This window comes from Fusarium pseudograminearum, chromosome 3 (assembly GCF_000303195.2).
Source record: "Fusarium pseudograminearum CS3096 chromosome 3, whole genome shotgun sequence".
Classification (NCBI taxonomy): domain Eukaryota; kingdom Fungi; phylum Ascomycota; class Sordariomycetes; order Hypocreales; family Nectriaceae; genus Fusarium; species Fusarium pseudograminearum.
Genome location: NC_031953.1, coordinates 2962188 through 2986360, shown reverse-complemented (window position 1 = coordinate 2986360; position 24173 = coordinate 2962188). Strand labels below are relative to the sequence as shown.

The 24173-nt window shown below is 49.2% G+C and overlaps 8 protein-coding genes across 8 annotated transcripts, besides 1 other annotated feature; 4 read left to right on the top strand and 4 right to left on the bottom strand.

Annotated features, from left to right (window-relative positions):
• Positions 1-410: 410 nt before the first annotated feature.
• Positions 411-3323, bottom strand: FPSE_06247 (uncharacterized protein; the record flags this gene model as incomplete). The annotated part of the gene is made up of 5 exons (XM_009259365.1): positions 411-1237; positions 1287-1767; positions 1820-2975; positions 3029-3155; positions 3221-3323. 5 exons carry the CDS (start codon positions 3321-3323, stop codon positions 411-413), a joined length of 2694 nt encoding a protein of 897 aa, XP_009257640.1.
• A 3338-nt stretch (positions 3324-6661) lies between these two features.
• Positions 6662-8038, top strand: FPSE_06246 (uncharacterized protein; the record flags this gene model as incomplete). Its single annotated transcript, XM_009259364.1, has 1 exon — positions 6662-8038. One exon carries the CDS (start codon positions 6662-6664, stop codon positions 8036-8038), a length of 1377 nt encoding a protein of 458 aa, XP_009257639.1.
• Positions 8039-8605: 567 nt separating this feature from the next.
• On the top strand, positions 8606-9800 carry FPSE_06245 (uncharacterized protein; the record flags this gene model as incomplete). The annotated part of the gene is made up of 2 exons (XM_009259363.1): positions 8606-8903; positions 9013-9800. 2 exons carry the CDS (start codon positions 8606-8608, stop codon positions 9798-9800), a joined length of 1086 nt encoding a protein of 361 aa, XP_009257638.1.
• A 577-nt stretch (positions 9801-10377) lies between these two features.
• On the top strand, positions 10378-11364 carry FPSE_06244 (uncharacterized protein; the record flags this gene model as incomplete). Its single annotated transcript, XM_009259362.1, has 1 exon — positions 10378-11364. One exon carries the CDS (start codon positions 10378-10380, stop codon positions 11362-11364), a length of 987 nt encoding a protein of 328 aa, XP_009257637.1.
• Positions 11365-11582: 218 nt separating this feature from the next.
• FPSE_06243 (uncharacterized protein) lies at positions 11583-12347 on the bottom strand (the record flags this gene model as incomplete). Its single annotated transcript, XM_009259361.1, has 1 exon — positions 11583-12347. One exon carries the CDS (start codon positions 12345-12347, stop codon positions 11583-11585), a length of 765 nt encoding a protein of 254 aa, XP_009257636.1.
• Positions 12348-12971: 624 nt separating this feature from the next.
• FPSE_06242 (uncharacterized protein) lies at positions 12972-14119 on the top strand (the record flags this gene model as incomplete). Its single annotated transcript, XM_009259360.1, has 4 exons — positions 12972-12993; positions 13041-13095; positions 13143-13965; positions 14018-14119. The coding sequence occupies 4 exons, from the start codon at positions 12972-12974 to the stop codon at positions 14117-14119; spliced, it is 1002 nt and encodes a 333-aa protein (XP_009257635.1).
• Positions 14120-14581: 462 nt separating this feature from the next.
• FPSE_06241 (uncharacterized protein) lies at positions 14582-17890 on the bottom strand (the record flags this gene model as incomplete). Its single annotated transcript, XM_009259359.1, has 11 exons — positions 14582-14987; positions 15035-15432; positions 15484-15559; positions 15616-16309; positions 16555-16841; positions 16891-16912; positions 16975-16988; positions 17038-17152; positions 17205-17443; positions 17494-17612; positions 17663-17890. 11 exons carry the CDS (start codon positions 17888-17890, stop codon positions 14582-14584), a joined length of 2598 nt encoding a protein of 865 aa, XP_009257634.1.
• Positions 17891-19590: 1700 nt separating this feature from the next.
• FPSE_06240 (uncharacterized protein) lies at positions 19591-22243 on the bottom strand (the record flags this gene model as incomplete). The annotated part of the gene is made up of 2 exons (XM_009259358.1): positions 19591-21938; positions 22198-22243. 2 exons carry the CDS (start codon positions 22241-22243, stop codon positions 19591-19593), a joined length of 2394 nt encoding a protein of 797 aa, XP_009257633.1.
• Positions 22244-24044: 1801 nt separating this feature from the next.
• Positions 24045-24068: a microsatellite.
• Between the last annotated feature and the right edge of the window lie 105 nt (positions 24069-24173).

The following is a 24173-nucleotide window of genomic DNA, read 5'->3' as shown; positions in this document are numbered from 1 at the left end:
GACAGTGGAGAGACGAGAAGCTGGGGCGATCGTGCTAATGTACCTAATCTTGCCGAAACCGATCAGTTGCCCAATCAACTATTACAAAACTTTAATTGACTCCAGCATTCCCACTCAGTATTGTTGATGTTGGAACTGCTCTTGCACGTGTTTGGAGACACCAGTCATGGGACGAATGACACCTTGGAACCTTTGATACTACATTAGGATTCATTGGCATATAACTATTTGGTCTTACAGCCGCACAAGACGCCCCAGTTGTTGTTTCGGGTCTCGTCACGATCTAATAACACATCCCATCATTCCACCATCATGTTTCCAAGCTCCATCCACCCCTTGCATCCTTTTCAAAACTACACAGCCTGATAGCCGGCTTGTGTTTGGGTATCACACAGACAAAATCATCTCCTTTAGTAGTAAATCTTCTCGGTCCAGATAGGAGGTCGTGCGCCCTCTGTGTCCCACTCGATGTGGTTCTTGTCGTTCAGTGTGCAACCCTCATCTGAGATGGGGATTACCTTGCTTGTGTGCAACACCTCCTGCTTTGAGATACCAGCAGGGTCGGCGGGAATCCACAAGATGGGAGTCTCGCTCGTGATTGAGGGTGGGAAGTAAGCGTCTCGCTCAACCTGCTCAGTGTAGTCGAGTCCCATGGTGCTCTCGTGGGGCACAAGCTGGCGCATGGTGGCGTAATCGGCGTAGATCCAGGGCTTGAGCCACTTGGAGAAGAAGTTACCCTTCTTCTGAACACCACCAGCTCCACCTGGCACGAACTTGCCGACGCGGGTTGACTTGGCATCGCCGTTCTCCTTGCCGTTGGTGGTACCGTTGGTGACGCCATTGTTGTTCAAAACCTGTCCATCCTCAAGCTCGGAACCCTGGGCGCTTTGCTGAATTCGCTCCTCCTCAACCTCGAGAGAACGGGGCAGGTTGTAGAGGAGAGGGTTGAGAGCCTTGGCCATGGTAACATGGAACAAGATACTGAAGATAAGGAAAATGACCATCAGAACAGCAGGGCCTGCAGCCTTGGAGACAATAAACATTCCGATGAGGCAGATCTCGGCGAGATAAACACCGACAAAGAGCTGCTTCAAAGCTCGAGGGTAAATAAGGCCTCGAGTGTCAATCTTGGTCTCGGTGACAAAGAGAATGTTGTAACGGTAGGCAAGGTAGAACAGAGCCATACCGAGAGTCGACCAGAAAAGCATGAGAGGGGCGATAACAGCGTAGACAATGCCTGAAAAGGTTAGTAAGAGACGATGTGCAGGAACCAAGTATTAACTCACTAATGACAGCAATGTTGGTGTAAACAGGCATAAGACTTCCCCAAGTAAGGGCGCTGAGTGTGGTCCACTTGTTGTACATGGCTCGGGGGGTGCTGGCAAGGAACTTGTACAGAAGGTTGAAGATGACGCAGCCGACGACTTGAGTCAGGACGCTGGTAGCGATACCCAGACCTTGAACAATAAAGTAGGAGATGTAAAAGTTGGACGCAGTAGGGATAGAGGATGACAGCATGGTGAAGACCTGGCTGGGATCCTGGACGATGGTGACAATAGACGAAACGAAACTGTTGGCAAGTGTCTGGACGAGGAAAACCTGGAGAACCAGGAAGACGAAGTAGGTGTTTTGCGTGTAGAGCTCAGCCTGTGAGATGGAAACACAACCGGCCTGCTTGGCGCAAACACGCATGAAAATAGGAACCATGGCCATAAGGATGGACAGAGCAACAGAAGGCAAAAGACCAGAGACGACACCGAGAATGACCTAAAGAACAAGTTAACATGATGCTGTGGAGCGTAATAGCTGCTAGACTTACGCTAGGGATACTCTCGATCCAAGTAAGACCGGGAAGAGTCTTGATGGTGTTGACTTGGGCGATAATACCAACAATAGCAACAGGAATGGCCCAGAAGATGATGAGAACAGCAATAAGGGCGGCGATGATGTATCGGCGGATGACAATCTGCCACCAAGGGAACTTGAGACTGTTCCAGACAACCTCGTCAGGCTTGACGCCAATGTGTCGGGGTGCCATGTGGAGGGCATGGTGGTGAGTGGTAGTCTGGAAAGCAGCCTGAGCATCAGATTGGGTGTAGAATTCAACAAAGACAGCAGAGTGCTTCTCGTAGTTGCCAGCGAGCCAGTTGGCCTGGGCCTCATCAGCCTTGGGGATGAGAGTCTTGAGCTCCTCACGGCCCCATTCGATGGTATCAACCTTTTTGCCAATAAGTCCAAGAGGGCCAGTGCGGTGAGAAGGTCGCTTCTTCTGGGGAATCCAGCGAGCAGCGAGGTCACCAGTCTCGGGGTCGGTTGGGCCTGAGTTTTGCTTCTCTGCCTCGGCGCCAGACTTCTTCATAGACTTGATGCGTTCCTTGTTGCACAGCTTGAGCAGCTTCACCTCTCCCTTTTCGAGCTTCATGGCGACCTCGTCACGCTCCTCAATAATCTCGTCCACTTCCTTGGTCTCACCAGGGATCCAAACGTTCTTGACCGAATCGTTGAAGAGAGTACGGATGCGAGCCTCGTCAAGATAATCCTTGGGGACCGAAGTGAAGAGAACAGTGCGAGACGAAATGCGCTTGGCGTACTGAGGAGTGAGCAAGAAAGCCTGTCTCACGCTCACGTAGAAGAGACACTCGCGCATGATGGTGTACATGACGAAGCCATAGACGATCCAGGCGACGAAGCAGTGGGCGTACAGCCTGTTCCTCTCCTTTGAACTCTGGATATTGATGTTGCTGTAGGAGAGAAGCTCAAGCTCGCTCTTTCCGTTGCCGCCAGTGGCGTTGACGGGGAAAAGGACGGGCCATGTGATGCAAAGACTGACGAAGCAGATGGTGCAGCAGATGCGAAGGAATCGGATAAACAGGTAGGCGTCAAGACTCTGGTGTTGGAGGGCGTAGGCATCGGGGATTTTCCAAAAAGTACCGATCCAGCCAAACCAACCACCTGGCAATGCAGGACTCCGTTCGCTGTATGGCCGTTAGAATCGCTGTTGAAGGTTCACGTGGCGCGTTAAACTTACTGTTCTCGCAGCGAGCCCAGATAGGTTCTGGGCGCATAGAAACGCCTATTGGATTTACGCAATATGAGAAAGATGAGGATGTAGGCCGCCGACGCAACGAGGACGGGGACTAGAGTCGAGACCATGCCTAGGAGATGGATGTTAGTTTTTGCGTCGCGTTTACCGTGACTGGAGATATCCAAATCAACGTACTCGACACGGACTTGGGCTGAGGTCCTCTGGCCTCGCCAGCATTGCCCTTTGTGCTTTTGGGGTCGGGGAGGTTGTCCTCCAACCAACTGATAAAGTTTCCCATGATGACGACCCTGACGTATTTTTCGAATTAGGTCGAGGTCGAGCCCTGGGTATGGGCGATTGAGTATTGAATTGACGACTCCTGGATTGAATAGAATATGGGAGAGATGCCTCGTCGTCGTAGGTGGAAAGGAAATGATTAAAGAAGAAATTGAATTAGTTAGGTAGATTAGGTTTGGACTTGTTAGTATTCCTACCGCCGGCGGGGCGAGTGGCAGGTAGATTAAGATGAGACGGGACGGTCAAGAGGTAGGCGCGTTCCAAAGTTGCGATTAGTGCAACAGCCCAGTCACTGGTCAGTAGCCTACTAAACCAGAACAAGCCAGTCTGGGAACGAAAAAGCTTGCGAAAAAGGAGAGTAAAACAAATTACGGAAGGGGAAACCTGGCTTTTTGTGATTAGAGTGTGTTGGAGTAATTCAAAAAAGCTGGTTTTAGATACAGTTGAACGGTAACTACCAGCCAAACCTTGGTACGGCATTCAGCTTGAAGTGGATGGGTGGGTGGGTTAGTGCAGCGTAAGTGCAGGTGGTCGGGCGGTCGTCAGGGGTGTGGGACAAGAGACAGAAGCTTAGCTCTAGGTGCGATCCATGGATGGACCCCCTTAATCAAGGTGAAGTCATGTCTCACCAGGACAAGTTCCTGTGACTTTATTGTATGGCAAAAGCAAAAAGAGAGACACATGAATTCAATTAATCAGTTATGTATTTTATTGTTTTCCATTCTCTGCATTGAATCACGATGTCTGCATAAAATATCTCGAGTGTGGTGGTGATGCCATCAATCAATACAAGGTGCTGATGGCGACGTCACAAGATAGCGCGCCCAGACCTGAGTAGCATTGAATCGCCAAGTCCCTGAAGCTCTGTTCTTTCAGTGGGAAAAGCACCCACCATGAAAATCCTGGTTTGAGCCTAGATTGATTTGAACCAATCAATTATGAAGAATCAGGCCCACCCCCCGGCAAGTTTATTTGAAATGGAACCACTCGAGCGTGGTTGACATTGCAAATCATTGCTATTCTTTCACGCTGATCCCAGACGATAACACGGCAACGATAATTGGAAATGATACCAGAAAACCGGTAAAAATAGATATGAATTCCCATCATGAACCGCCAAGCAAATGAAAACAAGACCCTACTTTTTTCAACGTCGTACTGTATCCGTAAATCATGATAATCAAGTGAGGGTAGAAATCCCTTGTTCATTTCGGCTGTTGAAGCTTGGCGACGGGAACGGGAGAGTGACCCAGCGTAGTCGACGTGGACAATTGAGATGGATGTGTTGCGCTACTGTAAATAGTGTCACTCACTAAATGCTGTACGTATGCGTAGCAGTTAATGAACGGTCAGACCGACAGCCAACAAGGCACGATGAGACAGGGGCAGAAACATCTCTGGACTTTAGACTCATTGAGTAGAGCAGAGTAGGGCAGAGCACGGATAGAGCATCACAGAGTCTAGACCTGGCTCCCTCCAAGTATCACGCCCTCGATCCAAGTCGAGGCCCGTTTTCTCAGCTTGTGTCGTCGATCGAAACAGAGGCGCAGTACCAGCCACGGATGCTCTCCCGTCGAACGACAGCTTGACAGGGATGCTGATGTCTTCATGTTTACGCGTGTGATGTCAGAGATGCAGTGCAGTCAGTCTTTCCTCCATCCAGACTACTAATATATTAGCACGAGCATGAGTTTAAGCACAAGTACGCACAAACATCTGATCGATGAATCAACCCACAACCTAGTCGAGGATCATGATAGGGAATGCTAATCGTCTCCCCTTTTAGGAGGCCTGCCAAGAAGACATCTTTTTGAAACCATCTAAACTCTTTCCGTGGCGCTACCTCTTTGCTCCCCTTGTTTTTTTCGGAACTTTCAGTCCCGTCCGTCCATGATGGCGCTTTGTGACGCCAATGACATCAACCAGACTATTCCCCAGGTAAACATGTCGATCTGGTCTTGAGCTAGATTAGTTGACTGTGACAGATTGACAGTCACAATTATCGCTTGATAATCGTATTCATCATGTGCTGTCGTTTAAAAAGATCCGAGCATCGATCGTCCTTTAATCCTTGTCGCTATTAGCGTCTTGACCGACATCATGACTTTTTGTCCATCACTCTATCTCAGAATTGAGGCCTAAATCATTGAATGACTAGACGCCTGAGGATGGACTCTGCTGTCCATACTCTGCATCTGCGGGCAGTTCATTCCAAAAGGCTAGACCCTCTAAATCTCCCCCAGTATGCGCGCGCCAGTCTCTCCTCGGCATTAGCGCCTAGAGATGATGCTGGTTCAGCTGAGATGTCCATCCATCTTTAACTGGCTGCCTTTTTTAGACCGAGGTACGGGCAATTTTATTTTGTTCCATCATGTCAAGTAAATGGACCAATGACGTTTCATGCTGCTGGTGATGAATCGATTGAATTCCCACTGTCTCTCTCCCTCTCTTTGTTCTCAACTCAGTGACAGTCTCAAGTGACGCCGTTACCGCAAACGTCGCCTAGCAGAATGTCGTAGGTAACGCTGCGTCACAATTACAGCGACAACGGTTCTAAACAACTGCTACTAGGTAACCCATTGTTTACTGCAAACAGTTTCTGTGACACTGTCATGACAACTCAAACAGTCACGTGTGTGCTACAGTGTCGACTCGATCCATGTTTCACTCTGTGGTGGTCTGGTCAAACATTCCAGACTCCCATGGCATTGTTGCCTCCTTTTGTCTTTATGTATGTAGCCATGAGAGAAAATCGACGAGTAATGTACACTCATAATTGACGTAAATATGCCCATGCTGCTTGGAACTTGTTCTAATATCTCAAGTATTGTCATCTTGTAAGCTGCATTCTCTTGGCGGTCCCAAGCAAGGGACTTAAGACCCTCGATAGAAAGAGGCGAGTTCCTACGGGCACAGGCTTGTAATGCCTTATACGTATGGTTTGTGTATCTGTGAAATGAAAGCAAGGACTCAAAGTAGCGATTCAGAAGAGTTTCGAAATCTTTATTACAAGTGATGGCTACATAGACTCTCATTGTCGAGAGTTAAGCCATGTCCAGATATCGGGGTTCGCGACCTTCTTTGGCACGTAGAACAAAGAAAGCATGGTGAAGAATGTCTATGCGCCCACCTTGACCAGTGCTAGGTCTATTGAACAAAGAAGGTACTCTTTGTTCTTTGAATAACATCGCATCAATGGGCAGAACCAAGAATGACACAGAAGGCAATGGCCTTTTGGCCATCATTAAAGATAGATAGCCTTCCATATCAAATAATGCTCTCTTGTTCAGACTTCTATTCTCTCAACTCAACCTCTTGAAAATTGTATCGAGAATCGCAATGGCATCCCTAGCAAACGACGAGGAGATGGAGGACATCCAGCCCCTCCATATCCCCTCCAACCCATATGCAACCTCGTACAAGTCAAATTACACCGTACCGGACAATGGTATCCTGGACGCCCAAGACCTCGTTCTTCTGCAGCACCTCAACTGCTCATACTTCTCTTCCGGTCGTCCTCCCACTCTTCTCGCCCTCAAGCAACACGCTCACTCTCTTGTCAACATCATCCGTAAGCTTGCCTTGACGTCCAACACTCAACATGTGGGCGAACGTTCAGGCTATCGCTTTGAGGAACACGAGGCGTTTGACTGGTTGAACAACCTTGACGAACCCTACGAGAATGACGACCCGTCTCATCACGATCCTCTTTGGGCACTGCAAAACACTGTCAAATCCGAGTCGGAGACATTTGGTATTGAGCACCATTGTCCTTTGACGCTGGTCGAGGATAGTGGTCCCTCCGCCAAGGGGGGAGATCAACGCCGTCCATACATGACACACCATGATCTGGTCATGCACGCCAACGAATGCCTTGAAATTCTCGATCATGAATACGGCGCTACTGGTGGCCTCATGTCTATCCTTCCAACCGGTTTCGAAGCCCCCAAAGATCTAAAGGCAGCACAGGGCATGTCTGAAAGGCAATTGGAAGGCGCACGGAACTGTCTCCTGGGTCAGTGGCTTCTGAACCATCAGCATCTCATGGGTCGAATGCACGAGCTCGAGATCAGTTATGCCAACGCCCTTGATGTCATGGCAGGCGAAGCTCTCGTCCCACAGCAGATACTGGGCCGCTCCGGTCCTGATGGCGTTTCAGGGGGGCGGCAGATTGTGTATCCACAGGACAAGTTCATTCTTGTCAACTCGGGTCCAGATGTTACGGGCTACATCCACAGACTTCTCGACGCCGCTGAAGCGCAGATTGAACAGAAGGAAAAGATCTGGAAAGCAAGCGGTGTAGTTGGCGAGCGCATATGGCGTGAAGAACGAGGCGGGAAAGTCTACGCCAGGGGCATTGTCCCTATCGACATTTCATCTCGATTCTATCGTATCAAGGGCAAGGGATCGCAGTCTCCCCTCTTCGTCATCCCCGCAGCCGATCAGCATCCAGGAACTGCGCAGACACGAATCATCGAGAGCAAGCCTACCGTGGTATCTGTCGTGACGCCTACTTGGCCAGAGCGCGTGTCTGATATAGAGGCCAGGAACAAGGAGCGTCTGGCTCGGGCGGCGCAGCTGGAGACGGAGAACCGGACTTTACTTCGTGAGAGGGTTGAGATGCAGGATATGATTGCTGTCAAAACTGCAGAGATTAGAAGCATGAATGATCAGTTGGCTTGGTATGAGGAGAATGCCGAAGTTCAGAGAAAATGAGAAAGCAATGTTCTCCTATTCTAAAGATTCGAGTGGCGGTTTGGAGGAGCGTTCATGTGAAGTATTTACGGCTAGGAGTAGTTGGCACTGGCAGATTTGTATGTATTGCTGAGTACCTATAAACAGTTCTTGATATGTTGCCATCGCCAGTTAGTTGTTTCCTTAGCAACCCGTTGGGGCAGAAAGGGCAAACAAGTCTGTTGGGCTCCTGTCGAGAACTATTTCTTGCATGTTTCGCTACCATTTTATCCTTTTTGCAGAAATACATTAAATTTCTGGTCAACTGTGACATTGTGCCTCCATGATGCGCCTCCTAGATGGCCCAAGGCATGTGCAGCAACCACAAAGACACGCCTCTGCTACCAGTTAAACTATTGGAGTAACCAAAGTCATCAGGACTTATATCTTTTCGATTTCTCAATTATTCAGAGTGAAGAACAACGCATCTTCTTATCAGTCAGTAACAGTTGCATCAACGCATGACTAAGCCACCTATACAGACATCCCCTCAACACCAATCAACAAAAGGCAATTGTCACCACCCATCATGAGCACTCAATAGCAGCCATGTTGCTACCACTGAGACGATATCCTTCAGCTTTCCATAAACCCCTATCCATAGCTTCCAAAACATTCACTCGTTCTCTTCATCTCGCGCCTCCGTTCCTTCTTGACGACTATGTTCCCCGGTACATGACTCTCAGCTCTCGCGATGCCGCCAAAAAGCGATCGTCGGCATACGCTCACCTCCGAAACTGTAACCTGTGCCCCAGAGAATGTGGCGTAAACCGGTTTGAAAAGACTGGGATGTGCCTCATCGGAGAAAAGGCAAAGGTCAATACGATTGCTCCCCACTTTGGGGAAGGTCAGTGACAGTTCTGCCCAAAGCTTCCTGCATACCATCCTCCCTTGCATACTCAGCTTCTTAGCTCGAGGTTCGTATTGTTCTATTCATCTTCTGACACGACGGCTAGAGCCTTGCATCCAGGGGCACAATGGCAGTGGCTCCGTTTTTATGAGCGGGTGCAACATGAGATGCATCTTCTGCCAGAACTATGACATATCCCACCAACGCAATGGGATGGATCTGTCACCTGAGGAACTTGGTGACTGGTACGTCAAATTGCAGGAGGTTGGCAACGTTCACAATATAAACATTGTTACGCCTGAGCACGTTGTGCCGCAGGTGGCGTTGAGTATCCTCCATGCCAAGGACCATGGCCTGACAGTTCCCATCGTTTACAACACATCGAGCTTTGACTCTCTCGCATCCCTCCAGCTGATGGATGGATTGGTTGATATCTACCTGGCTGACTTTAAGGTGTGGAAACCAAGCACCTCTAAAAGGCTACTCAAGGCGGATGATTACGCCACCACAGCGAAGGAGAGTATCAAGGCTATGCACGATCAAGTCGGCGACCTGTGCTTTACCGGAGATGGCATCGCCAAGAAAGGTCTTTTGATTCGCCATCTTGTTATGCCAGGCAAGGAGGACGAAGGAGCTGAGATTATGAAGTTCCTAGCGACTGAGGTTTCCACGGATTGCTTCGTCAACATCATGGAGCAATATCATCCAGATGCCCACGTTGGAAAGCCAAAGCGAGCAAAAGCCGGTGCCAGAGACGAAAATCAGCAAGTGCGATATGCGGAGATCAATCGAGCCGTCAGCAATCAAGAGATATCTTTCATCCGACGAGCCGCAGAGGACGCTGGGCTCTGGCGGTTCAATGACCCACCTGGGCATGATGGCTTTGCTATCTGATGTTCCAAGTTGCCTATCATTCGGCCGTTGGCCTGCATTGCTATTGAGACACGCCATGAGGCTACCGTTCCAAGCCAACAGCGGGTACTAACAGCGCCACCACCTGGCGAAGGCAAGCCATTTGGCGTAGCCAGTTTCATTCAATTACGGAAACCAACCACATCAGGGTTGATCAGCTGTTCTAGACCTGCGATATCTCTTTCAGGTTGCTGGTGGGTCAACTAAATCTGAACAACACTTCAAAGCCAAGCCTGACCAGTGTTATTGACAGCTCGATGGGTCGAGTGTGGCAACCAGGCACGGATTCTCTCTGAACAACCAACTGGCCTTGCACTAGGAAATTGACCTCCAAAGGAACACTAGGCCAAGTCCCGGAACTCGCTGCTTCGCTTTGTTGGAGAGCGAATATAGCAACAAAGCGTCCAAACTCCTCGCTCTCAATATAGCCTTCCTCAGTTGTCTTTGTTCGCGGGGGATAGTAGGGGCAATAGGAAGAATTAATATCTAGCAGAGATGCGTGCTGTTTCTCTGCGTCTTGCTTCTTTGCTATCAAACCAACAAGCACAAATTCTTCAAAATGAATACCACTTTTACCCAAGTTCATGGCATGGTTCAGCTACCACCCATGGATGCAAGAATCACTCCCCCTCCAGAGGAGTTAAACGTTGTCATCCCTAAGCTACAAACATGCCATATCCTCCCGCCATCGCCCCAATCCCTTCCGGGTACACCATACCCAGAAACACCCTCCACTTCAAACCCATCCCCGCGCAAGAGGCAGCGCCGGCGCTCTTCGAGCTCTCGGTCTCGTCCCTCCAAACCAGATGCCAAGCAACAACCCCAAGCCAACTCGCGCCTCCTCTTCGAACCTCGACCCTTTGAGAATCTTTACACGGATCAGGCTTACCTTGCTGGTGTCTTCCAGCAACAGGCTTCCCGAGCTTCGGATCTCATGAGAAGATACTGCGCAGTTGAGCAGCAACTCCGAAACCTCGATGGTGACCAAGGACGACGCAAGTTGCGAAAGCAGCTGAGTCTGCTAAAGTCCAAGATGAATCAGGCCGTCGAGCAGGAAAAGATCATCTCCTCTCGTCTTTTTGATCTGTACGTCGAGATGCAGAGTCGTGAGACATGGGCTCAAGCATGGACTGCCACCAGCCCGAGTGTTGAGTCGTCCTGTTGCTTCAGTCCTGATTCCTACAGCTTTCCTACCCCTACCACACCGTTTGTTAGTTCGCCAGCGGACTTTGTCCCAATGGGCTACTTCAACGACTTCCATCAAACTGCTGGGCCATTCTATGCTTCTTCAGAGCCGGCAGTGTGGCGCTTGGAGACTGTTGATGAAGCCGCCGAGGATCTTTTGTGCAGTCCTGATTCATCTTCTGCGAGCATCGAGTCAGAGACTACCCCAGCGACACCTGTTGCCGCAGAGCTTTCCTTTGCCGAAGAAAAGAACGACTGTAGCACAGAGATCGGACACGACCTGGGCGACTCCCGCTTCATGGTGACCAGGGAGAGGCGAATGAGCCTCCCTTGTCTTCGTCACACTTGGCCGGAAGTCTAAGCTGATTACCACGGTGTGCATATGCTGCTGTACAAGTTACTGACTCTGGGTCGCGTAATGACATAACGAGCAAAAAAAACTGCTTCATAGGGCATCATATCATCTATCATTCCTAGCATATCAATTTGGCGTTTAATCCTTAGCAAGTCTTTAGTTTGGTATATATACTGCATGTTTCAAAATCATATCGCTAATGCACCCTTGTGTATGTTGCCTCTTTAAGCAAACTCTCCAAACTGACCGTCGTCGAATCCAAGATCCTTAGCTGACTGTTTCTGCTGCTTGACGTCGCTGGCACTTGGCGGAGGCGGTAATGAGAATCCTCCAGAAGGCCCAGCAGGTGGTGGTGGAAGTGCGAAAGACTGAAGATCTCCTCCTGCTCCTGAACCTGTGTTTGAACTGTCCTGCTGCTTCCTTCTTCCAAACTTTGACCCACCAAAGCTCACTGTGATGGTTTCGCCCTCTTTGAGACTGTAATCTTTGTGTTCCTCTTGCTCCTTTGTGGCGGACGGCTTGCTCTGCTCACCCTCCCAGCCCAATGCCTTCCTCGCCTCCTGTAGCGCAATGCTTAGATCAAAAGCCTCACTTCTCTCTTCAAACCCGATGCCTAGAATGGCCTTTCGCCCTTGAGGATCGCGCACTGTCAGAGCGAAGAAGCGACTGCTGTCAAGAACTGGCTCTACAACGCCGGGAGCGGTGTATGGCGCCGCAGCGAAAAGCTGACCCGTTGATGCATCCTCCAGCACGGCATCGACTTTGAGCTGGTTGGTGGATGAGGCAGATTCGTAGGCGGTCTCAACGACGCGAAGACGGGCAGTGAAGATATGGCGCTGGGGCTCGGCAGTCCATGTGCTGGCAGAGTATCCCTTTGTCGAGGTCAGGGGAGGAATGTTGTAGACGTGAACGGCATTGGCGACGAAGAGAATGCGCTGGATGGCGTCGTTTGGAAGGGCGGTGCCTGTTGCGGGATCGAGAAGCTCCATTGGCGAATGATGTCGAGGGATTGAAGCTTGCAAGAGGGTGAATCAGAGATACGGATCAAGTTGTGTGAGATATAGCTTTAGGGATGAGAGCTTTGAAGTACAGGTAATGCAATGTAAGATGAAGGTGGAGAGCCGTAACTTAGAGTTCGGGAAGGGATAGAGGGTAGAGGGGCAGGCGCGGGGCAAGTTTGATTGCATCTCGACGCAGGGTAGTTGACTTAATTGTGAGGTGAACTGATCAAATCATCGATCCAAGACACGTTATGGAACAAAGCAACACGACTGGTCAATTTATTATCAGTACTAAGATTTAATATAAAGTACAGCGATTCAATCCAGGCCAGAGGACACGTACATATACACTCTTCCGACTATTATGATCTACTTCAGAGCTAAAACCCATAGCAATCACTGAAACCTTCCACTGAAGATGCCCTGGAACAAGTGCCGTCATCTCGGCCCCGCTCCCCACCGGGCATGTATTCACCCCGCCAAAATCACCTCCAAGAGGCCTGACTCACCAACATTGGATCAAAAATTCCCCTCCATCAGATTCTAGACTTGGGAATAGTATCATCTCAACCTTTCAACCGCCCCCTCCCAACCTCTCACACACTCTTCATAATGGCGACTATCGATACATCAGGTAAATAAATCCAATCATATCTTCCGTCCTTGGCTAATCTTCTAAAGTCGCTGCTGCGACCGATATTGAACAACCTCAAATCTCCAAAAGCGCCGATTTCGAGTCCGTCACCAACATGCCACTATTTAATACCTTCTGACACCTCCTAGTATCGTCGAGACATACCGTGGCCTCCTTGTCACAGACCCCGATCTTACGAAACCTGTCGCTGCCATCGAATCTCTCATCGCCCTTTTGAACGCACAACCTTCCACCACCGTATTCGAGATCCTCGACACTGTCAAAGTCCACTCCGACCGCCTCAAGGCCTCCGTCTCGAACCCCGTACCTCTCTCCGCCGGAACAGACCTCTTCCTCCAGTACCTCGTTTCTTCTCTCCGACAACAAGATGGCAGTTTCGACGCCGTGAGGCAGCATCTCCTCCGCAACGGACGCCTTTTTGCCCAGCGTGCTAACGCCGCGCGAGAGGGTATTGCCGATGCAGGATGGAGGCTGATTCGCGAAGGCCAGTGTATTCTTACGCACGGTGCTTCGCGATCAGTTGTTGGTATTCTGGATCGCGCTGCCCAGAACCTCGGTGCGGGCAAATTCAAGGTTATCTACGTGCGCGAGGAGACCCGTGTTGAGGAAAGCGATCGCATAGTTCGCGAGCTTCGCTCAAAGGGTATCCCTGTTGCCGAGATCGCAGAAGCTTCAGTTGCGTATGTCATGGGTTTGCTGCGCCAAGTCAACATGGTGCTCGTAGGTGCCGAGGCCGTCACATCCAACGGCGGTATCATCTCTCGTATGGGCACCCTGCAGCTCTCCAAATTGGCGGCCGAGGCCAACCTCCCCTTCTACGTTGCTGTCGAGACACACAAGTTTGCGCGCAAGTTCGTCATGGATCAACGGGATATTGGCTTCAAGCAAGACATTCTCGACTTTAGTGTCGATACCAAGAGCAAGGATACTGTCGATGCTGTCGACTTTACTGTAAGTTTCCCTCGAGTTATTGATTCAGAAAATCACTGACGCTTTGAAAAAGCCCCCGGATTTCATCTCCAAGCTCATCACAGAGAATGGGATTAAGCTTCCCGGCTATGTTTTTGAGCAACTGCTCGATATCTACGGCAGTCTCAACGGCTGAGAAGTCATTCCGTATATTCAGACAAAATCACGTCCATTGTCGGCCACTGAGCATGGTGTGCCTGGCTCCCCGAGGCCTCTTTCACCAGAACAGCTGTACCGAGGGTGAAGAGGTCCACGGAAACATTAGCTTTCGGTGTTTGGGGGCTAGTTGAAAGCCTGATTAGACCGACGTTATGAGTATTGCCCAAAGGTTTGGGCATAATGATTGATGTCTAGCTATCATGTTGGAAGGGCATGTATTATCATTGCACCATTCTTTGATTTGGTAAGGAGTTCAAAATACAAGGGTAAATAGAGACCGATATGAACGACACATTTGCTTTCTCAGGGAGTGACTACCCTCCTTCTCATCCCACCTATGGCAATTTGGGGCCCATATAAATGTCAAAACTCCAACAATACAGAACAAAACCAACAAAGCTCGTTTGCGATAAGAAACCGTAGATTAGAACATAAACCGTTAGATATCCCGTACCAGTCTAGCTCCTACCCATGCGTAGGGATAATTCCTCTGGTACCAGTTGACGAAACTTGCCCGTCCTGCGATACGTGGGTGAGTTGCCCACGAACCGCCCAAGACAATGTTGTGCTTGCCATCGAAAAAGTCGGCCGTGTATAAAGGATACAGGGACATGGGTTCAAACCCTTCATGTCGTTCGAGAACTGAACTCGTCCATTCCCAGACGCCGCCCATCTCAGCTTGGCCAGCAAGTTTGTTGCCCCGAGAGGTAACCGGCATGGGATGCCAGTGGCGGAAACCGACGTTGGCATCGGTCAGGTCAAAGAATAGCTCAGAAGAGCTATCCTTGACCGAAGCTGAAGATTCGGATGGCGGGGTTTCCTCTACACCATCGTTGACAAGGTGCCTGCCATATGTTAATAAGTGGCATAGAACACTAGGTCTTATACTTACCCATTAACTGCGGGAACAGTCTTGGACAGGATACGTTCAGCTTCGGCCTTCTTCTGCTTGTTGACGTGTACATAAATGCTTTTGGCCTCTTCAAAGGTAGGAATTCGACCACCCATCCACGCAGCGCAGCCAACAAGCTCGTCGTACGAAGCGAATACGGGCCAGTCCAGAGCGTACTTGAGAGGAACTAGCCCATACACGGTCTTAACAAACTTGCCCTCGATAAATGAGTCGGGAACCTGGTTTGCGTGATGGCCATTTCCATTTCCGTTGGAGTAACCATTTACATGGCCATTAGTGTGGTGACCGTTGGTAGCCCCATCTTGCTTGTCAGAAGCGACTGAGGACCATGAAACTGGAACTCGATCGATGTTGGAGTTGTACAAGTATTGAGCATACTGTATAGTCGGTTAGCAATTAACAAAAGCCTCGATGATCAATGTACATACCTCTTCATTGGTGATAGGTCGGCCTTGAGCTTGGAATGCATGGACGTTCGCTTGACGTGCTGGTTTCTCGTTATCCCTGTGAAGGCATGTCAGTTGATATTCCTACATTCGGTTTCATGGGCGTGAAAGTACCAGCCAAAGTGACGCGAGAGGTCAGCGCCATCCTCGGGATCATCCATGCCCAACGTGATTGTCTGTTCAGGAACATCAAACCACTGGTTAGGGACTCTAGCATTGTACGCTTGCTGAGCCATCTTTGTAAAGTCGGGCTGTACTGTATGCGGTGGAGGAAGTGTCTTGTTGCTTTGGAGCATCATGTAAAGCAAGGTCTCAATATGCATCAGCTCATGTTCGAAGCCAACCCAAATGGCCCGGCCAATCTCTCGAGGGATCTTGTCCTGGTCATTCTGATACAGCTTTTGCAGACGAGATCTGACCCTTCCTTGGTATTCAGTGATCTCTTGAACAGAGGGCCATTCGTCAGGAATCACTGAATGCGAATGGCAATGCTCTGGGTTGTCTACGTCAGGGTCGATTCCTCTCTCGAAGATGGAATAGTAGGACGCAGGGTCGGTCGGGGGTTGACCCGTAGTCTTGGTCAACTGAATGTCGAGAAAGGTTGGAATATGACCAAGATAAAAGATGCACGCGTTGCGCAGTTTGATGGGTTTCTCTTGAAGCTCTTCGTCGGCAATCATGTCCTTTGTCACAATATCCCATGCTTTCCAAAGCGCCTTCCAGTCATGGACTGTTGGCAGGGGCTTTGCGGCGTAAAGAGACGGTATCAGACTGAACGGCATGCTCGACTTCTTCAAAAGGTGAAGGCCTGCACAAGTGTTAGTCTCCTCTTGGCTAGGTCTCATGCACGCTCTTCATATATCTCCAGCATCAGACATGGGCCCCCACGTCACCTCGAATACTACCCCGTTTTGGACTTGTGCTTCCAGCAGAGCTGAAAAAGGAAACAGCCCTTTTCCACGATTCGCGGGGTAGCTCGGGGCTGCATGATTTCGAGGCCTCGAATCGCATGTTTTTGGGGTGGGATGTGCATCATGGGGGAATGTGACCTACCATATTCATCTCCGCGACTCCAATAGCCCATCTCGGTCAGACCTGCCAACTTCCAAAGCTTTGTCTTTTCTTCCTCGGAATACTTGAGACTTTGTTCGATCCATACTCGCTCATGAGGCATGATCTTCGATCCGAGGACATCTGTCGGCCGGGTAGGAGCAAGAAATGCCTGATGTCGCCCACCTTCGACATCATAAACGTACTCACCAATGACCTTCCACTCACCTGGGTTAAAAGCTGCTTCGCCGAGGATCTCATTGGCGTTGTCAAGGCCATTCAGAATAAATCTGTATGATGTCAGTATACGGACTTTCCCCAATGTTTTGGTTGGCTTACTGATGGGTAACCCCCTTGGAATCTGTATTCAAGAACTGCGGCATTAACATCGACAGGTCCATTCAGATTCAAAAAACTACGTACCGTTATATGCATGGCTATGGAATAGTTAGTACTGCTGACCTGTAAGCGGCATATGTAACTTACTAAACCCTGGCTGGGTTACTGCAAGAGTCAACCGCGACGATCATGGAATCGGACGGTGTGAGGACCTCTGCGAACCCTCCCAAGAAATCAGCTGCCTCGTCTCGTGTGAAGTTTCCTATAGTTCTTTCATCAGTATTGTGGGAACTGCGCCTCTAAGAAGAACGTACCGATACTAGAACCGAGATGAATGATGCACTTCGAACGGCTCGTGAGAGAGGGATGCTTCAGCCATTCCCTTCCGTCATCATATGTACCCAAAAGGCCATGGCACGAGACATATTTGAAGTCAGGTACCTGAGCCAAAGTACGCTCAAGCTCTTTGAGAGATAGATCCAAAGCAAAGTATTGGATAGGCTTTTTGGCCTCTTCAAAGGCCTGTAGAAGCAAGCAGATCTTGCGAAGGTTTCTTCGCGATGTTAGTGACAACGACTCGTATCATGGGGACAATTGACTAACCCGCTTCCCAACTCGATCACCATGGATCCCTCAGGAATCTGGCTGGCAATCTCTGCCGAGTTCTTTTTCAAGATCTCGATTTCATAATTTGTCAAGTAATACTCATCCAGATATGTGATCTGGACTTTTATGAGTAATTGTAAGAGGGGTCTCGGCAGAATCAACATACGTCCTCGAATAACTGTAGCCCTTTCTCGTTGTACAGAAGAAGAGTGGGGAGCTTTCTTGGGCCATCGTCAGGGTTGAAAGAAGTGGCAATCTCGTCCTTCAGATTCATCTCGACATATTCACCACGAATATCGATGATGCTGGGTGGAGAGGGCGACGGAATGCTGCCATTCTGCTTTACACTTTGAGAAGCAGTGGCAGCATCTGGAGACGCTGTAAGAGAAGGCATTATAAAACAAAACTGAACCAAACAGAGTACTGTAGAACTTCAATCGGAATATGATGCTTGATAGAGACAGGTAGATGGGGACAACTATGGTTTATATCTTATAACAGGAGTCGTCTCGAAGGGCGTGGCACTCATTAATCATCCTCCCACCCATACTAACAGGTACGAGGTACCTAGACATGTTTACCTCCTCAGTGGAGAATGGCTCAGACGACTCCTCACGTCTTGAACGAGCTGGGCAATTATCACGGCCAAACAACGCGGGGGATGGTGCACTATTCTTAGTAAGGGGAATCGTCATCGCGCCGGATGGTCTGGCACTGGGACTTTACGCCAGGAACACGTCCAGGACGGCCTAGGCGATCCACTTGGACGTCGCAAAGAGGGAACAAGCTGTGCCTTGACGGAAGTGAGTTACCTTCCGATCGACAGACTTCGGCTTTGCAGCAAGTACTGTACATTGTTCTCGACAAGCTCGGCTGCTCTCTGTATGTGAAAGATTCTGAAATAAGTTTGTCATGGCCTGCATTCTCACAGTTGCAGCATCAGCACTTGTGGAGCGAAAGTGGGAGAGGTTGCGAACTGGCAAATCAATCCCAAGAAGCCACCGCCCCACGCCCCACGCGCGTGGGAGAGCTCACAAGGTCGGGTCGGAGCTTGGAGCTCTTGCAGGGTGAAGCTCGACTGTGCGTGGAAGAGCTCTGGCAGTCTTATATATCGATCAATAGAGCTCGTCGATGCATGGTAGCTCGAAACTTCAGCCTTATCTTGCGTGATCGTGAAGCTTACCCCAGATCCTTGAAGCCGTGGAGATCAGTACATACATTAGAGCATATTCTAAGTCAACCGTTTCCAGGCGGATTCAAGTCCCTGCAGAGACCTCGGGAGTACTTGGAACCGCAAACAGCGCAAGTGCAAGCCCTGTCTCGGGAAACCGGTTTGTACGGGTCATCGACTTGTCTGTTGTCCAAAGTATGATAGACAGGATTCGTCGATCTCAGAGATAAGATGGGACTTGTGAAGCTGCCCTGGTCAGGTCGTAAAGAACCCCGCGAAGCTTCCGGAAATGCCAGCTCAATGTCTCTCTTGGTACCTAGGCTGCCCGCTAGGACATGCCTGTTTGGAGGTAGTTGTCTGACAAGGGGTGAGCACTAGGTGCAGTGACTTGCATTTGCCGGTCTTGGCGATCCAGTGGTGACTTGATCTAAACGTCATGCGACATGTAAGCTCGCAGCTCAACTCCCCGAGCCTGAGCTGATGAGTGATCAGATCCATCGCCGCGGAAGTTGAATAATGATTGATTAATCAGTCGAAAACGGAACCTTCTTTTACCGGCCATATGCGATTCGGGCCGGTATCGAACCATTATGGAGTTGTAGTAACCGAATTTTCGGATGGTGTTGGAAGAAGTGAACTGATGTTGCACGCGAGGAAGAAGGAAGGTGGTAGGCAGGAACAGATCGACAGTGCTTCCCTTCTTCTGAGTTGTGCGATCAGGAAGGAGGCCAGAAATGCACCTACCTAATTAATGTTTGCAAAGCATCCGATCTTGTAATTCTACTTCTTGATAGCAGCCAGACTTTTCTGTTAGGGCCAACCTCATTCACTTCTCATCGACTGGCCTTGGCGAAAACACCATAATTATCTCCTGATCCTATTCGCACACTCTACATTCTATAGCGTTGGCAGAGATCTGGCTATTATTCGAATACCACTCTCAACCTTCCTGCGCCAGAAAATCCTTCCAAATCATTCAAGACTTTGCTCATCCGTTGCGACTCCAGCATTTCAATATTCCTACCCACGAGCTTTGGTACGTCTATCTCGAAAGGCTCCTCATCGATTCCAGGTAATAAGAATTGGCTTTTGGATGTTGAAGCAGCAAGTTTGGTGGGGTCTTCTAGGGTTGACCGTATGCTCGGCAACGTTGGGCTCGTACTGTGACGATACGCAGAGTCTATTCTCTGGGCGTGATCATCTAATGATCCTGTCGAACGAGTGGCTTCTTGATTTTGGAAAACGGGATTCTTCATCTGCGAGAAATAACGATTCGTGCTCTCGAGGTTGTCCAAGTAGTTTTGCGCAGCGGGCAAGTAAGTCGTGGCTCTTCGCAACGCTTGATAAGATGTTCCGACCATTTCCTCCTCGAGAATACTCGATGTATGCGCGGAATCAAGCATTTTCTGACTCGTCATCTTCAACTTCAGATCCATGTAGGGGAAATGCCGAGCATATACCGCCATGAATCCTGCCAGCCAGATGGAAAATGTAGTGAGCGATGATAGGGGTAACTTGTCTTTGCAGAGCTCTATCAAGTCAACCACATTTCGAGACGCTAGGAAAACTTGTTCTGCACTCTCTTCCCAAAACCCACCTGGGGCATGATCGAGAATAGGTTGGACTCGGCCGACGGGACCTTGTGGTCCACGACAGCGAAGGGGCAGGAATGGTAAGTATTCTCGATTCAAGACAATCTGACAAGCAGAGGCCAACATATGCAGCGAAACGTAGGTATTGGTTGCTTGATGGTTGTCGTGGCGGTAGTAATTTTGTCGAGACAAGGTAAACGTATCGGGTAGTCCGTTGTAGAATGTGTTCAGTCTGGCCCTTAGCTCGTAGAACTTTGATCTGTTGTTCCAAGGAGGAATATTTTCTTGCTCACGGCCACCCTTTGAGATATATATCGATATGTCGCTCCATATATCGATCAGCCTAATGAACTGGCTCAAAGTACTGTCATCGTTCATTCGTGGCTGGATAAATCCTTCGGGTTGCCTTAGAAACCCGGTGTAGACATGGAGAGACAAATCGAATGCCATCTCAGAGCACGGCAACTGTATCCACAAAGCATCGGTTGGAGTGCTAAGAGCTCGACCACTCCCGTGTCCCATCAAGCGATCAAGAATGAAGCAACTGTACATTGTTCGTCGTCGAGTTTCTCTGACGATGGCGATTTCGGCTGACCTCGTTCGAGATTGTTGCGATGCAGGTGCCTGATTCTCCAACAAACCCATCCGTTGGTCGTCAAGCTCGAGCTTCATCATCTTGGCCATTCTAGTCGCAATCCCGATGTACATCCACGCAGACTCGTGTCCTTGGCTCCACTCGAACAGTCCGAGCATCAAGAATGCCTGTACTCTCTCCACGGTGGTGGTATCCATAGCCGTCCGCAGAGGCCCTAGGGCTGTAGTGAGAACGGTAGCAAAAAAGTCTGAAGCAGCCACTGGGTTTTTTTTGGGTTGCGATGTACGTTGTCGAGTATGTCCTTGCTGTGAGATCTGTAGATGGGTCACGTAGCGCACCAGGTCCGGATGGAATCGAGCAGTGAGTGTCAGGATGCCGAGCAGCACCAGGTTCAGTTCAGATGAACAGTCTTGTTTCTGCCCAGGCTCGCTGATCATCCTTTCCTTGAGCGATGGTAGATGAATGAAGGGGAGTTCTGTTGCATAGTGCTGTTTGTAGATGCTGAGCAGCTGACTCCAGAGCTCAGTTGTCAAAAAGGGATATGCGAGAACTTCTGCTGCGTAAGCGGTCGACCTCTCACTATTGCGTCCGGGCACATCGTCTAGTTTTCTTGTTCTTTTCTTTTCCGGGTGTGGTTCCTTTTCTGATCTGGCCGCTGCTTGAGATTCGCTTCGTTTTGGTGGGATAGGGGCCGGCTCGGGATATTGGCACTGGTGGCCTCCCTTGATGCAATGATCACAGGGGCTATGGCCTCCATCGTTATTGCATTTTATCTTTGATCGCCTGCATCGAACACAGGCAATGCTAGATCTCATGGGCAGTTTAGTTCTGGAACTTGTCCTCCCAGCCCTCTCATCAGAGTTGGACGGTGTCTGGGTCCATATCAGGCCATCATCGCCGGCGTCATGTCTGAGCTCGTCATGGCGAGGAAGCCAGTTTGACACTGGTGATGTGCCCTCCCGGACACGAGATAGCTCTTCGAGTTTTCTTTTCGAATTCGGCAACGGATGCGAAGGTGTCTCTGATGGTCTGTTGCCCCCAGGGTCTATGGGCGAGAGTATAGACTGGATGCGAAGTTGGGAAGCTATTTTGGCGGTTGGTGCTCTGTTAGAGCCGTGGTTTTGATATAAAAAGGTCAGTCAAGGCCGAATCGGTGATCTCGGGACTGAAATAAAATGGGGAAGAGTGTCAACCAAATTTGAGTATAGGCATGAGTAGTCCAATGACCTTGTTACTTGATGGGACACAAAACCATTTATACTATCCAGGACTAACTTCAGTATTGGATCCATATCAATCAAATGAAACTCCGGGCCGACCATCGCTTTCTCATGCCGACTTACAAGATATTACAGATGGCCCACGTAACCGAGTCACTAGTCCTGACATGGTAACTTACAGGCCAGACGTGCATAAAATCTGGGTAAAGAAGGACATGGATCCTTTGCTAGAGCCGTATTAGAAGAACGTCAAAGCCAGACAAGGGACTTTTACCGCAAGTTTGGCCAAAAAGAAAGAAAAATACTAAATTAGCGTGTCGTGGGCTCGCCGACAGAGCCTCAATATCATGACAACTAACGTCAACAACTGGTTAGGAAAGTTTTTGCGACCTGAGGGGTCCATCTATTATAAAGGAGCGGTTACTGTGAAGCTCATATCTCTTTTTAGATCGAATGAGTCAACATCCATAAAGGAGCGGTAGTTTACATTAAACTCTTTTCTTCCTACAGGGTTTGTTGTCAAGGAAAAGTCAGGTTGCTCAATTGACAAGCACTATTGCTGGCCTGTTCCCTTGTATGTGTTTTGATGTTAATGATCACCAGGTCCCCTACAGAGACTGCTCAGTGATTGTGGAAACTCTATATGGGGTTGATGGATGGATACAGGGGACAAACCGGTACGTAATGATGGGGTAAAATAGCATGATGAAAAATATTTAAACGAACCATTGCGGGTTTCTTCTTTTTTCAGCTCTTGACTTGGTAGATTCAACACAGCGTTACAGAGCATAGTAGTATCTACACTCTTGAGAGTGTTGTATAAATTATTCGAGGTCAAGAAGTCGGTTGATAGTCAAGAACATGCGTGATATCACAATATTTGTGACTAGGGGATAGCACAACGCTACAGGTAGCAGTCAAAGCAGATCCGACAAGGCCGAGATCTAGAGAGAAATCCACGGGGCCGATTTACGGAGACCAAGAACGGTAGAACCGTTTTGGGTCGGGTTGTGGGCACGGGAACGGCTTCGCTAGAGGCTCTGCAGGAACCTTGCTACGGGTAATTAAAGAAGGTTAAAAGAGAGCGGTACATGCCTTTTGTCGTGAGGGCTTTCCGGAAAGTCTGGCCATTTCTACTTTGTCCACAAACTAGTCGTGATGAACCCATGGTGAAGCTATCCACCCGCAGCATAAAACTACCCAAACGAGAGGCCTTTAGGCCTATCTGTTATACTGGGAACTGAGGCACAGCGAATTCTTGATTTGAACTTGTCCCTGTCTACCTGTTTCTATTGGTTTTGGATTGCAACCTACACAACTTCCGACTAATACCACTTGCCTCTCAAGTCATGCATTGGACTGCTAGTGGCTAGCAGAAAAGTTGGCCTCCTAAGTCTTAGGGTATAGAAATAAGTAATCTAGGAATCATAGTATAAGTGGCATAAGCTGCCCTAATAATTTTGTCTCTTATGCTTGTAGCGGTTAATTTTTCTGATACCCTGAGGGACTGCACCAATAACTATTGGTGTAGATCATTATCCTGGTCCCTCCCCGAAATCTAAGGGGCCTTTAAGCTTAAGTGCTTCGCCCATTTGCACACGCATCTTTTGATGGCAAATCCCCCAACATAAATGAAACCTTGTGACATTTTCTCGTTTTATTTCCATGTCTTGTTCCAAATGAAGCCATTAATTAGCCACACCACTTCAATTCCACTCAACCAGTCAACCTACCTACTAATGGATGAATCCAAAGTGGCGATTACAGGGGCCATTTGTTCCATCATGGCTCGAACCAATGAATGACGTCGCCGCCATCCCAAGAGGCCTCACAAGCTTCTGAAGCTCATCTTGGGAATCAATTTAAGCGCCGACAGACGCCCACCCTCTTTGGACTGTAATCGAGTTCTCTTTGCAGCCAACATCACCTTTTCCTGCAAATCAACTGCTTGCAACAGCCGCCGAGCATAACATAGCATTGCATTGCATTGCATTAACGCGCATCGCGCTTGTCGTTGCCTGCCTACCTATAGTTGGTGGTGGATCAGAGTTCTGTCATAAGAAGCGACCCCTCCATCTTGACTCTGCGACTTTCCAAGT